Here is a 13106-nt window from a genome sequence, read left to right as displayed (position 1 = left end):
GCGCTGTCTCTGCTTTCTGATGATGTCACTTTCTCAGCAGAGACAGTCGAATCTGCCTCCATGTCGGATTCCGCGCAGTGTCAGCATCGCATCCAACACAGCGCTCACAGAGCCGACATGGAGAACTCTGCGATCCAGTTTCAGAACCTCCTCGACCCGCCCTCGCTTCCATAGGGAGGCCAAAGAGCCAATCATACGCGGAGGTTCCACCCAGCCACGCCTTCTCGCTTCCATAGGGAGACCAAAGAGCCAATCATACGCGGCGGATCCACCCAGACACGCCTTCTGCTAGGGACGCTTTCATTTCAGTACCGGACATAGAAAGGGTTGCTACTGTTTGCAAAGTCTGTGTGTGATGCATGTATTTGAATGGGAAGGCTACGATAAAAACAAATATATCTTACTAAATACAAACCGAAGGCGGCGTTTCTGAATGCAAAGAGGATTCCGCTAGACCAGTCTCAAACTAAACCAGTGAAGATGGACGTCAGTGTCTCCGTGTCGTTGTTTCAAGACGAGCTCGCCTCCACCGTCGAGCTCGCAGTGAAAGCGGCTGCAGACAGCGTCGTGTGCGCGATTACTGAAGCTGTCGGCAGCAAATTCACTGAATTACAAGAGGACATGTCTGCAGTGAAGAGAGAGAATGAAAGTCTGAAGCTGAGATTGGAAATATCAGAGAGCGAGCTGAAAGCCGTGCGAGGGTGTATAAACGCTGCACATGCAGACATTAAACAGCCTTTCATATTTCAAGGTAAGATGGGTTTTATTGTGTGGTATTGCTCGGTCAATCCAACACCTCAAACCACCTTCTACTGGAAAGATCTTGGGTCGAATCTCTCTTCAGACACGTTTTAAAGTGTTTGATTATTATAAGCGCGGTTAATAGCACAGCTCTGTCCTAATATTGGTTATAAGGAGTCTACTTGAGGCATTGTGTTATTTTATAGATAATAAGAACGTAGTGCATCTAACCTCGTCTAATTCATATTTAAATAGGTATTCTAGAAACTAAGAAACTACTATTTTGGTAAGTCTTAACCAGTCTGTAATTATAGAGACTCAAATGGTGTTCTTCTGGTAAAGTGATGTCTTGTATAGAGTCCCACTGAGAGTCACAGACCATATTGCAGAGCTTTAGAATAATGATTTGGGACCTCATATCAACACACAGCAGCGCATCGTGTTTTCGTGTTTGACTGCAAATCTGTTTTTAGATCAATGGTTTCATTGTCTTCAGCTCCAGTGCTGTGTTTGTCTTTGGTACAGTCGCGGCTCATTCGTTTGCTTTAGTCGTATTTCCTTATTGTTCCACACACACATTTACAGCGACCTTTCCAGACCGAACTGGGTGAATACAGGGGGTGGCAGCAGCACCCTGCCTTCATGTATTATTAAGAATGGATAGTGGTGCAGTCTATATTATACTATAACAGTGTGTATTATTAAGAATGGATAGTGGTGCAGTATATATTATACTATAACAGTGTGTATTATTAAGAATGGATAGTGGTGCAGTATATATTATACTATAACAGTGTGTATTATTAAGAATGGATAGTGGTGCAGTATATATTATACTATAACAGTGTGTATTATTAAGAATGGATAGTGGTGCAGTATGTATTATACTATAACAGTGTGTATTATTAAGAATGGATAGTGTTGCAGTATATATTATACTATAACAGTGTGTATTATTAAGAATGGATAGTGGTACAGTATATATTATACTATAACAGTGTGTATTAAGAATGGATAGTGGTGCAGTATATATTATACTATAACAGTGTGTATTAAGAATGGATAGTGGTGCAGTATATATTATACTATAACAGTGTGTATTAAGAATGGATAGTGGTGCAGTATATATTATACTATAACAGTGTGTATTATTAAGAATGGATAGTGGTGCAGTATGTATTATACTATAACAGTGTGTATTATTAAGAATGGATAGTGTTGCAGTATATATTATACTATAACAGTGTGTATTATTAAGAATGGATAGTGGTACAGTATATATTATACTATAACAGTGTGTATTAAGAATGGATAGCGGTGCAGTATATATTATACTATAACAGTGTGTATTAAGAATGGATAGTGCTGCAGTATATATTATACTATAACAGTGTGTATTATTAAGAATGGATAGTGGTGCAGTATATATTATACTATAACAGTGTGTATTATTAAGAATGGATAGTGGTGCAGTATATATTATACTATAACAGTGTGTATTATTAAGAATGGATAGTGGTGCAGTATATATTATACTATAACAGTGTGTATTATTAAGAATGGATAGTGGTGCAGTATATATTATACTATAACAGTGTGTATTATTAAGAATGGATAGTGGTGCAGTATATATTATACTATAACAGTGTGTATTATTAAGAATGGATAGTGGTGCAGTATGTATTATACTATAACAGTGTGTATTATTAAGAATGGATAGTGTTGCAGTATATATTATACTATAACAGTGTGTATTATTAAGAATGGATAGTGGTACAGTATATATTATACTATAACAGTGTGTATTAAGAATGGATAGTGGTGCAGTATATATTATACTATAACAGTGTGTATTATTAAGAATGGATAGTGGTACAGTATATATTATACTATAACAGTGTGTATTAAGAATGGATAGCGGTGCAGTATATATTATACTATAACAGTGTGTATTATTAAGAATGGATAGTGGTGCAGTATATATTATACTATAACAGTGTGTATTATTAAGAATGGATAGTGGTGGTGTATATATTATACTATAACAGTGTATATTATTAAGAATGGATAGTGGTGCAGTATATATTATACTATAACAGTGTGTATTATTAAGAATGGATAGTGGTGCAGTATATATTATACTATAACAGTGTGTATTATTAAGAATGGATAGCGGTGCACTATATATTATACTATAACAGTGTGTATTATTAAGAATGGATAGTGGTGCAGTATATATTATACTATAACAGTGTGTATTAAGAATGGATAGTGGTGCAGTATATATTATACTATAACAGTGTGTATTATTAAGAATGGATAGTGGTACAGTATATATTATACTATAACAGTGTGTATTAAGAATGGATAGTGGTGCAGTATATATTATACTATAACAGTGTGTATTATTAAGAATGGATAGTGGTGCAGTATATATTATACTATAACAGTGTGGATTATTAAGAATGGATAGCGGTGCAGTATATATTATACTATAACAGTGTGTATTATTAAGAATGGATAGTGGTGCAGTATATATTATACTATAACAGTGTGTATTATTAAGAATGGATAGTGGTGCAGTATATATTATACTATAACAGTGTGTATTATTAAGAATGGATAGTGGTGCAGTATATATTATACTATAACAGTGTGTATTATTAAGAATGGATAGCGGTGCAGTATATATTATACTATAACAGTGTGTATTATTAAGAATGGATAGTGGTGCAGTATATATTATACTATAACAGTGTGTATTATTAAGAATGGATAGTGGTGCAGTATATATTATACTATAACAGTGTGTATTATTAAGAATGGATAGTGGTGCAGTATATATTATACTATAACAGTGTGTATTAAGAATGGATAGTGGTACAGTATATATTATACTATAACAGTGTGTATTAAGAATGGATAGCGGTGCAGTATATATTATACTATAACAGTGTGTATTATTAAGAATGGATAGTGGTGCAGTATATATTATACTATAACAGTGTGTATTATTAAGAATGGATAGCGGTGCAGTATATATTATACTATAACAGTGTGTATTAAGAATGGATAGTGGTGCAGTATATATTATACTATAACAGTGTGTATTATTAAGAATGGATAGTGGTGCAGTATATATTATACTATAACAGTGTGTATTATTAAGAATGGATAGCGGTGCAGTATATATTATACTATAACAGTGTGTATTAAGAATGGATAGTGGTGCAGTATATGTTGTACTATAACAGTGTGTATTCTATTAAAATATATCATTTGCTCAAAACAGCGTGATGCTGCAGTTTGTTTGTTTGTTAAAAAAATTCTAACCATAAAATAAATAAATAAAGTACTTTGTTCAGCTGATGGTAAACAGAATTAGGAAACGATCGGTCATATTGTTTCAAACCCAGACACTTAATAATACAGGTTACTATTTAAGAGCAGAGGATGCATGCAATAGGGAGAGCCACACCAGTACAAATGTATTGTAATACTAGAAGGGATGTGATTGGATGTATATCTACAGTTCACATGACATTGCACAAGTAAGCTTCCAATGTTGCTGCACTTTGAAGAGTCAGAATTGTGTAAATCACTTGTTTCCATGAAACTGCTTTGAGAATCAGCAGCTCTCCTGCTGCAGCCCCTTGTCTGCTCGTTGTATTTGACACATTGAAACTTGTATTCTGTTTCCATCCCAACCATGATCACAATACAGTATGAGTTCACAGAAAGACATTCCTCAGACACTTTGCTGACACTTGCCTCTGTTGTCCTCAGCTGTTGTGCGGTTTCCTGCTGCTAGGAAAAATGTGTTTTAATTTGGGAATTAAAAAAGGGTAAAGTAACACTATTAATTAAAAATAAATCAATAAAATAAGAGAAATAGCTCCTCTTAGACCCGCTGGCATTATGTTGACTCGGAAATGTCTTCATCTAGACAATGTGGGGAAGCTATAAAAAAGACCAACAAGATGCTCGGATATATTGTGAAGTGTTGAATTTAAATCAAGGGAAGTAATGTTAACACTTTACAATGCATTAGCAAGACCTCATCTAGAATATTGTGTTCAGTTCTGGTCACCTCGTTACAAAAAGGATATTGCTGCTCTAGAAAGAGTGCAAAGAAGAGCAACCAGAATGATCCCGGGTTTAAAAGGCATGTCGTATGCAGACAGGCTAAAAGAATTGAATCTATTCAGTCATTCTGACAAGGGACTGGCTTTGTAGAGGAACCTAGCTAGTAAGTAAGAGTTGTAATTTTATACAATTTTGTTTCCCACAGATCCCATAGAGAGCCACGCTATCCCTGAATCTGAAGCACAGGAGGGGCCAAAGATAGAAGCAGTTTACACACAAGAGGAGTCCTTTGAGCAGGAGTGGTGTGCAAGTCTAATACAGGTTACAGGGCTGCCATGTGTTAAAGATGAAGACGTCCCTGAACAGGAATGTGTTCCTATTAAAGAGGAATTCATAGAACAGGAATGTGTCTCCATCGCAGAGGAACTTCCTACTGAAAATAATGTCTGTACACTTGAGGAGAACAACAAGCTGGGATCCAACCTGTGTGATGATTCTCCATCTGAATGTGATCTGGGATTTGGAGGTAATCCTACAAAACAAGCAGCATTGAGCTGCCTATTCATCCTGCAGAACCTGGTACTGAACACCAGCAGTGTGCTTGAGATTAATATATTAATCAAGGGGAGCTGCCCAACCACTATGTCAACAAGGACATCACTGTGCTTGCTCCTGAGGCTCCTGCTAACTGTGCTGCCACTGCCACACCTCTTTAGAATGCTGTGAGATCAGCGCTGTCCAATCACGCTAGATGTGCAGCCACTGCCACGCCTCTTTAGAATGCTGTGAGATCAGCGCTGTCCAATCACGCTAGATGTGCAGCCACTGCCACGCCTCTTTAGAATGCTGTGAGATCAGCGCTGTCCAATCACGCTCCTGGAGGCCATTCCACTCCTCATTGAACAGGTTCACTTCTATAAAGTGCTGCTCCTGTGCCTGGATGGAACTTTAATTGGTTCATTTAAACAACTCAGAAGAGGGTTGGAACAAAGAACAGGAGTGGAAGGGCCAGCTTTGGACACCCCTGTGTTAGATCTGTTAGATCTTTACCCATTTCTGATAGACTGTTTGCAGTTGTGCTGCTCCCACAGCTTTACAGAGCTGCAGGGATCACATGTCCCATCACTGGGTGATGTTGCATCCAGTCAGGTTGCTTAGCGTCCCCAGAAGAAACATTTCGGTAGAGCATTTCTGTGGAGAGCATGCAGCAGCATCGCCACAATGAGAGTGAACCTGTATTGTATGACCCATCAGTCTTATTTTATTTCTTACACTTTATTCAAATACAATATCATGTTTAAAAGCTCATCTCACTACAACTATCCCAGGGACTGTAATGTTTGCTCTCAGCGGCACATTTCACTCTTGTGCGTCTCACAGTAAGCATTGCTGTGTTATTATTGTCATGTTTATGACATGAAGTCCTGCAGAACAGTGCATGTGGAAGAATGCTGTACAATAACCTTTGTCTCTCTTCTCTTACTTTCTTTAGCTTCTAAAGTAGATGAAGGAGAACACGACTCCACTCCATCACCCCAGTGCAAAAACTCTTCTAGAGGCAAACCACAGTGCAAGAAACACAGAGAAACGACACCCCAAGAAGAGTATGTGAAGACATTGAGAACTCACTCAGTTACAATCCCTTCTTTACAAGACAGACACCCACTTACTGTGGAGAGTACAGAGACGCCACATTCTGCATGTTTTAACAATTCTGAAACCCAGGGCAACTTGAAGACCTTGCCTCATTCTATTAAAGATGGGAAGAGTTCCTGTCAATTAGACATTCCTGAAACTCACAAGGGAAATCCCACAGGAGGGACTACGTTTTCCTGGGCTGATTGTGGGAAGAGTTTCAATCATATATCACTGCTTAAAGGAGACCAGCGCATTCACACAGGAGAGAAACCTTCCCACATACAGACCAGTGATAAGAGTTTCACACACTTAGGAAATCTTAATTCACACCAGCGCATTAACATAGGAGAGAAACCTCATCACTGTGATGTTTGTGGGAAGAGATTCAGCCATTTAGGAGACCTTAAAAGACACCATACAATTCACACAGGAGAGAAACCTCATCACTGTGCTGTTTGTGGGAAGGGATTCAGCCAGTTAGGAGACCTTAAAAGACACCATCAAATTCACACAGGAGAGAAACCTCATCACTGTGCTGTTTGTGGGAAGAGATTCAGCCATTTAAGAGACCTTAAAAGACACCATACAATTCACACAGGTGAGAAACCTTATCACTGTGCTGTTTGTGGGAAGAGATTCAGCCAGTTAGGAGACCTTAAAAGACACCATAAAATTCACACAGGAGAGAAACCTCATCACTGTGCTGTTTGTGGTAAGAGATTCAGCCTGTTTGGAAACCTTAAAAGACACCATAAAATTCACACAGGTGTGTAATCCTCTCCCTGCACTTAGTGTGTGAAGTGAAGTCAGTTGCAGGCTCTTGCAGGACTCGAGAACATTCTCAGAATTGCAGATGCTTGGGGACACCTAGACAACAGGCGTGCATTTGACTAAATACAGAAATATTTACTGAAAACAAAAGAATAAACCTGCTTGATAAACAGGGTCCTCCCTAATCACAATCTGTTCAGCTCAAAAGCTCACAGACTCAGATATGAACGAGTACGTCTTGTATTCATCGTCTTGTTAAGCATTCGGATTGTGTTACCTCACATTAGTAATATATTAAATAGATTGTTATTATGAATGCACGTTTCTCTTTCCTTTCTCATGCGTTGCTCAGCCTCTTGCTGTGGGTTCTGTGGAAGCTTCCCTGATACCACGTGAATCTGCAGTACCTCAAGACACAGCACAGTGTACTGCAGTTATCATGCGGGCAGCTTGCAGTGTAAAGCAGTACTGTTTCCAGCAGGGGGCTCCAGAGAGCTTTTAGGAATGTAATGGTCTGCATACCATTGCTTCTTAACGGGATGATTTCTGCTCAGGATGTGTTTAATACTGCCCCCTCTCTCTCGAGTACTCTATTAACAAACACAGGTTCTGTGATTTTAATTTCAATTTGTTGATTGACAACGAGACTACTAAAGCAAATAAAATCTATATTAAAAATGCTTTGCTGCCTGTATTAAATGCTGTTTTAAATGATGTTCAGTGTCTTGTCAATCAAGGATTTCATTTTAAAAATCCAGTAATAAATACCGTAGACGTCCTTGTTTCTGCATTTCTTATATATACCATGACTGGAGTAGCTTTTTAAACTGCTGTCTGCTCATACAAGCGATCCATGTGCAATCAGGCATATATTTTGTCATTAAGTATTCTATAGCTCTGTGGTTTATACAAATAGCTTTTACATGTTTAACTTGATGTTGCTTTGAAGCCCATTTCAGTTCTACGCTTCCCAGTAAAATGTTCTCTGCTGTTACAAGTTTGTTATAACTTTTTATTATTTATGATTTTGGGAAATGCACACTTGTTAGATATTTTATGATCTGTAGTTTCAAGTCGTTATTATTTGTAGTGTTTTAGATTGCAAGGTTGTGAGATTTTAAACAGCAATCTCACACGCCTGCATGGAAGTTAGAATCAGGGATAGAGGATTTATAAACTGCAGAATCAGGCATGGAAGACAGAACAGGCATTTTCAATACTTGGAAATGGGACTTTTAGCAGCAATGCTTCCATCTTTTGTTTGAAGTAGATTATGATTAGCTGCTCCACAGCTTAGTATGCAGATCTGTACTGAATCCACAAGTCCACAAGTTCATCGCAATTGACCCAGATGGTTGTCATTGCTGGCTTCATTAGGAGCACTAGGCACTGGGAAATGTAGTTCTGATGCCATTTTAAAATCCCAGAACTACATTCTCTTTAACAGATTTGCATAAGTGCTGTGCGCTACACCACTATCTGTGGAAGAGGCTGAAAGCAGAGACACGCAATGCTGTTACAAAGCAATGCCAGCAGCATTCATCTGGAGAGCCTGCACAACCTCTGCACCAGATTTACAGCCTAATAAAGTCAAGGATACCAGATCTGCTAACAGCACTGGAAGATGCTATTGATAGTGATAGTGTTAGAGTGGAGACACAAGAGGCTGTCCCTGGAACATCAGGTATCATTCACTACAAAATGAGTATTCAAATCAATTCAAAATGAGTATTCAAATCCATTCAAAATGAGCATTCAAATCAATTCAAAATGAGTATTCAAATCCATTCAAAATGAGCATTCAAATCAATTCAAAATGAGCATTCAAATCAATTCAAAATGAGTATTCAAATCCATTCAAAATGAGCATTCAAATCCATTCAAAATGAGCATTCAAATCAATTCAAAATGAGCATTCAAATCAATTCAAAATGAGCATTCAAATCCATTCAAAATGAGCATTCAAATCCATTCAAAATGAGCATTCAAATCTATTCAAAATGAGTATTCAAATCAATTCAAAATGAGTATTCAAATCAATTCAAAATGAGCATTCAAATCAATTCAAAATGAGTTTTCAAATCAATTCAAAACTCGCCATTCTGATCGCTCTATCGCTCTGCTCCTTCCCCCTAAACTACAGAATTTGACTATCTCATTCTGAAAAGCAATAGTTCTTAAAAGATATCTTCAAATTTAAGCTTTTTTTTCTTTTAAGATGTCGATCACACCCCCTGCACAGCTGTAGTTGAATCATGTAACACAAAGTTATTATTTATTTATTTATTTATTTATTTATTTATTTAATAAATTTAGTCGTTGCCAATTTTTTTATTATTTTCTTCCAAGTTGGAATGGCCAATTATGATTTGAAGCTCAGCTCACCGCTACCACCCCTGCGCTGACTCAGGAGGGCGAAGATGAACACACGCTGTCCTCTGAAGCATGTGCCGTCAGCCGACCGCTTTTTTACACACTGCGAACTCACCGTGCAGCCACCCAAGAGCTACAGCGTCGGAGGACAACGCAGCTCTTGGGCAGCTTACAGGCAAGCCCGCAGGCGCCCGGCCAGATTACAGGGGTCGCTGGCGCGCGGTGAGCCGAGGACACCCTGGCCGACCTAACCCTTCCTCCGGGCGACACTCGGCCAATTGTGCGCTGCCCCCTGGGAGCTTCCGTCCACGATCGGCTGTGGAATAGCCTGGACTCGAGCTCGCGATGTCCAAACTATGGAGCACATCCTGCACTCAACGAGGAGCGCCTTTATTTTATGCGCCACTCGGGAGCAGAGTTATTATTTTTAATGATATAACAGAGGATCAACTTTACTTCCCTCCCTTCCCCTCCCCTATTTCGTGCCTGTGGTCATCTATTAATTATTATTATTATTTGTTTATTTAGCAGACGCCTTTATCCAAGGCGACTTACAGAGACTAGGGTGTGTGAACTATACATCAGCTGCAGAGTCACTTACAATTACGTCTCACCTGAAAGACGGAGCACAAGGAGGTGAAGTGACTTGCTCAGGGTCACAGAATGAGTCAGTGGCTGAGGTGGGATTTGAACCGGGGACCTCCTGGTTACAAGCCCTTTTCTTTAACCACTGGACCACACAGCCTTCCTATAATCCATTAATCTATATTCATTTCAAAAGAATCCTTAATGTTGATACAAAGAAAGCTGGGGAAACAGTGACATCTAGTGGAGAACATAAACCAGACACCAGTCAGTGTCCTGTCAAATCACAGCTACAATAACAGGACACACTACACACACTAGAATCAACCATCACAGACTAGCAGCTCTACACACACTAGAATCAACCATCGCAGACTAGCAGCTCTGCACACACTAGAATCAACCATCACAGACTAGCAGCTCTGCACACACTAGAATCAACCATCACAGACTAGCAGCTCTGCACACACTAGAATCAACCATTGCAGACTAGCAGCTCTGCACACACTAGAATCAACCATCGCAGACTAGCAGCTCTGCACACACTAGAATCAACCATCACAGACTAGCAGCTCTGCACACACTAGAATCAACCATCGCAGACTAGCAGCTCTGCACACATTAGAATCAACCATCACAGACTAGCAGCTCTGCACACATTAGAATCAACCATCAAAGACTAGCAGTCAGCTCTGCACACTCCTGTAACACTGCATGAGATCAAAGAACAGCCACATAAACTACAGCCAGGGAACTCCTGTGGGACAGACAGTAAGGATACATGCAAAGTCACACACGCTTTTATTTTTGAATTTTTATTTGTCAAACAGTGAGTTAGAGATCAGTCACTGTTTTGGATTAAAATAGTATTGGTTTTAAGAATAAATAATTAAACTCACATGGGGAGGTGTCGGGTCTCGGGGCTTCCTGTGCTGTAAACCTGGACTTCATGGAGATGGGCAGAACGCAGCTCTCGCTATTCCTTATCCAATGCTGCCATCGTGTGGCCATTTACTAGAACTGTTTGTTCTTATATACAATGTGAGTGTATATATGGCTCTTTGAGCTAAAATATATATATATATATATATATATATATATATATATATATATATATATATATATATATATATATATATATAACGCAGCTCAGTTGCCCTTTTGAAATGACTCATATTAACCTTAACCCCTGTGCAAAAATAGACTTTTCAGATACATTCTTAAAATACAGCAAAAATAATATTAACAGGATAACCAGGAGAATACTGTGGATAAATAATAAAGTTTTCTGTAATTGCTCTTAGTTGAAATCATTCTCATGCATTTATCATGCTTACTACGTGTTCTTACTGGACTCATATCAGCAAATAGTTACTATCAAGTTTAGCTGCTCTTAGTCGAATTCGCTCTTATAATTTACTGTGTGCTTTATTTTGCTCTTACTTTAATTTATTTTATTGTACTTTCATAACTGCTCTTATCTGTATTATGATATTTTATATGTGCTAATGGTCGCTGCTAATAAATAAATACATAAATAAATAAACAAATAATAATGTAATTGCTGAATTTCACTACCTGTACTTCCCATTGCAAACAGCAGAGGGCTGTGTTCAGATAAAGAAAATAAAAACATGTTATAGTGTATTAGAACCAACTGTTCTACTAAATGGCCACACGATGGCAGCATTGGATAAGGAATAGCGAGAGCTAAGTTCAGCGCCCGCTTGTCAGCGCCGCACCTGCACTCCGTGTACAAACCTTCTATTGGTTTTAATTGTCCTCATGATTCGATTTTCATAATGAATCAATTTTGTACATACATTTAAAACAGCAGTATTGTTGCATCTAAATCAATAACCAAGCTTTTAAGTCTTCATTTTTATTTTAAATTGGTCAAACAGCATATCAGTGAATAGAGATCACGTAGATTTTTTAAAAATGTTGGTTAGTTTGAAGGAATACATTATATAGCAAAAAATATCAATCATGGGTAAAAAAAAAAAACTAAATAGATGAAGATCTTATTCCGGTTTCTTGTCCCGAACTGACAACACCCATCCCCTGATCTGTGTCTTTCAACAACTTTGTCCCGGAGTTCTTTTGAAAGTTCCTTGGTGCTCCTGGTTGAGTATTTGCTTTGAAATGCACTACCCAGCAGAGGGAACCTACAGAAACTGCTGAATTTATCCTGAAATCATGTGAATTACTGCAATTTAACACAGGTGGAGGCCACTTAACTTGGTGTGTGATTTTGAAGGCGATTGGTTACACCTGAGCTAATTTAGGACTGCTATTACAAGGGGGGGTGGACACGTATCCTACCAAGATATTTCAGTTTTTATTATTAATGTTCTACAAATTTCTAGAATATTTTTTCACAAAAAAACCTATTTTAATGCATTGTAACTCCAGGCTATAAGGCAACAAAAGGTGAACATTTTGAAAGGGGGTGTAGTCTTTCTATAGGCACTAGTGCCTTTCTATAGGCACTGGAGTAGTGGTTAGGGCTCTGGACTCTTGACCGGAGGGTTGTGGGTTCAATTCCCAGTGGGGGACACTGCTGCTGTACCCTTGAGCAAGGTACTTTACCTAGATTGCTCCAGTAAAAACCCAACTGTATAAATGGGTAATTGTATGTAAAAATAATGTGATATCTGTATAATGTGAAATAATGTATAATGTGATATGTTGTAACAATTGTAAGTCGCCCTGGATAAGGGCGTCTGCTAAGAAATAAATAATAAATATAAATATATATATATATATATATATATATATATATATATATATATATATATATATATATATATATATATGCATAATGGGCTGCTTGGTGAGATTCTGGGATCAATAAGCTACTAACAACCAAACGAGAAAGATGGGCTGAATGGGGAAACCTCTCATTTGGA

General features: G+C 38.1%; 1 protein-coding gene across 1 annotated transcript; it reads left to right on the top strand.

Annotated features, from left to right (window-relative positions):
• The first annotated feature begins 282 nt into the window (after positions 1 to 282).
• Positions 283 to 8014, top strand: LOC131722744 (zinc finger protein 70-like). The gene is made up of 3 exons (XM_059015792.1): positions 283 to 751; positions 5033 to 5353; positions 6320 to 8014. The coding sequence occupies exons 1-3, from the start codon at positions 481 to 483 to the stop codon at positions 7237 to 7239; spliced, it is 1512 nt and encodes a 503-aa protein (XP_058871775.1). The 5' UTR covers positions 283 to 480; the 3' UTR covers positions 7240 to 8014.
• Positions 8015 to 13106: the final 5092 nt, after the last annotated feature.

The sequence above is a fragment of the Acipenser ruthenus genome, chromosome 51, assembly GCF_902713425.1.
Source record: "Acipenser ruthenus chromosome 51, fAciRut3.2 maternal haplotype, whole genome shotgun sequence".
NCBI lineage: Eukaryota > Metazoa > Chordata > Actinopteri > Acipenseriformes > Acipenseridae > Acipenser > Acipenser ruthenus.
Note: the sequence above shows the minus strand (reverse complement) of the source record. Positions and strands in the feature narration are given on the sequence as shown.

Excerpts from the sequence above, each read along its gene's own strand:
- LOC131722744 (XM_059015792.1), top strand. The coding sequence starts at position 481 with ATGGACGTCAGTGTCTCCGTGTCGTTGTTTCAAGACGAGCTCGCCTCC. Across the intron at positions 752-5,032 it reads ACAGCCTTTCATATTTCAAG|ATCCCATAGAGAGCCACGCT; the intron begins GTAAGATGGGTT and ends TGTTTCCCACAG. Across the intron at positions 5,354-6,319 it reads ATGTGATCTGGGATTTGGAG|CTTCTAAAGTAGATGAAGGA; the intron begins GTAATCCTACAA and ends TACTTTCTTTAG.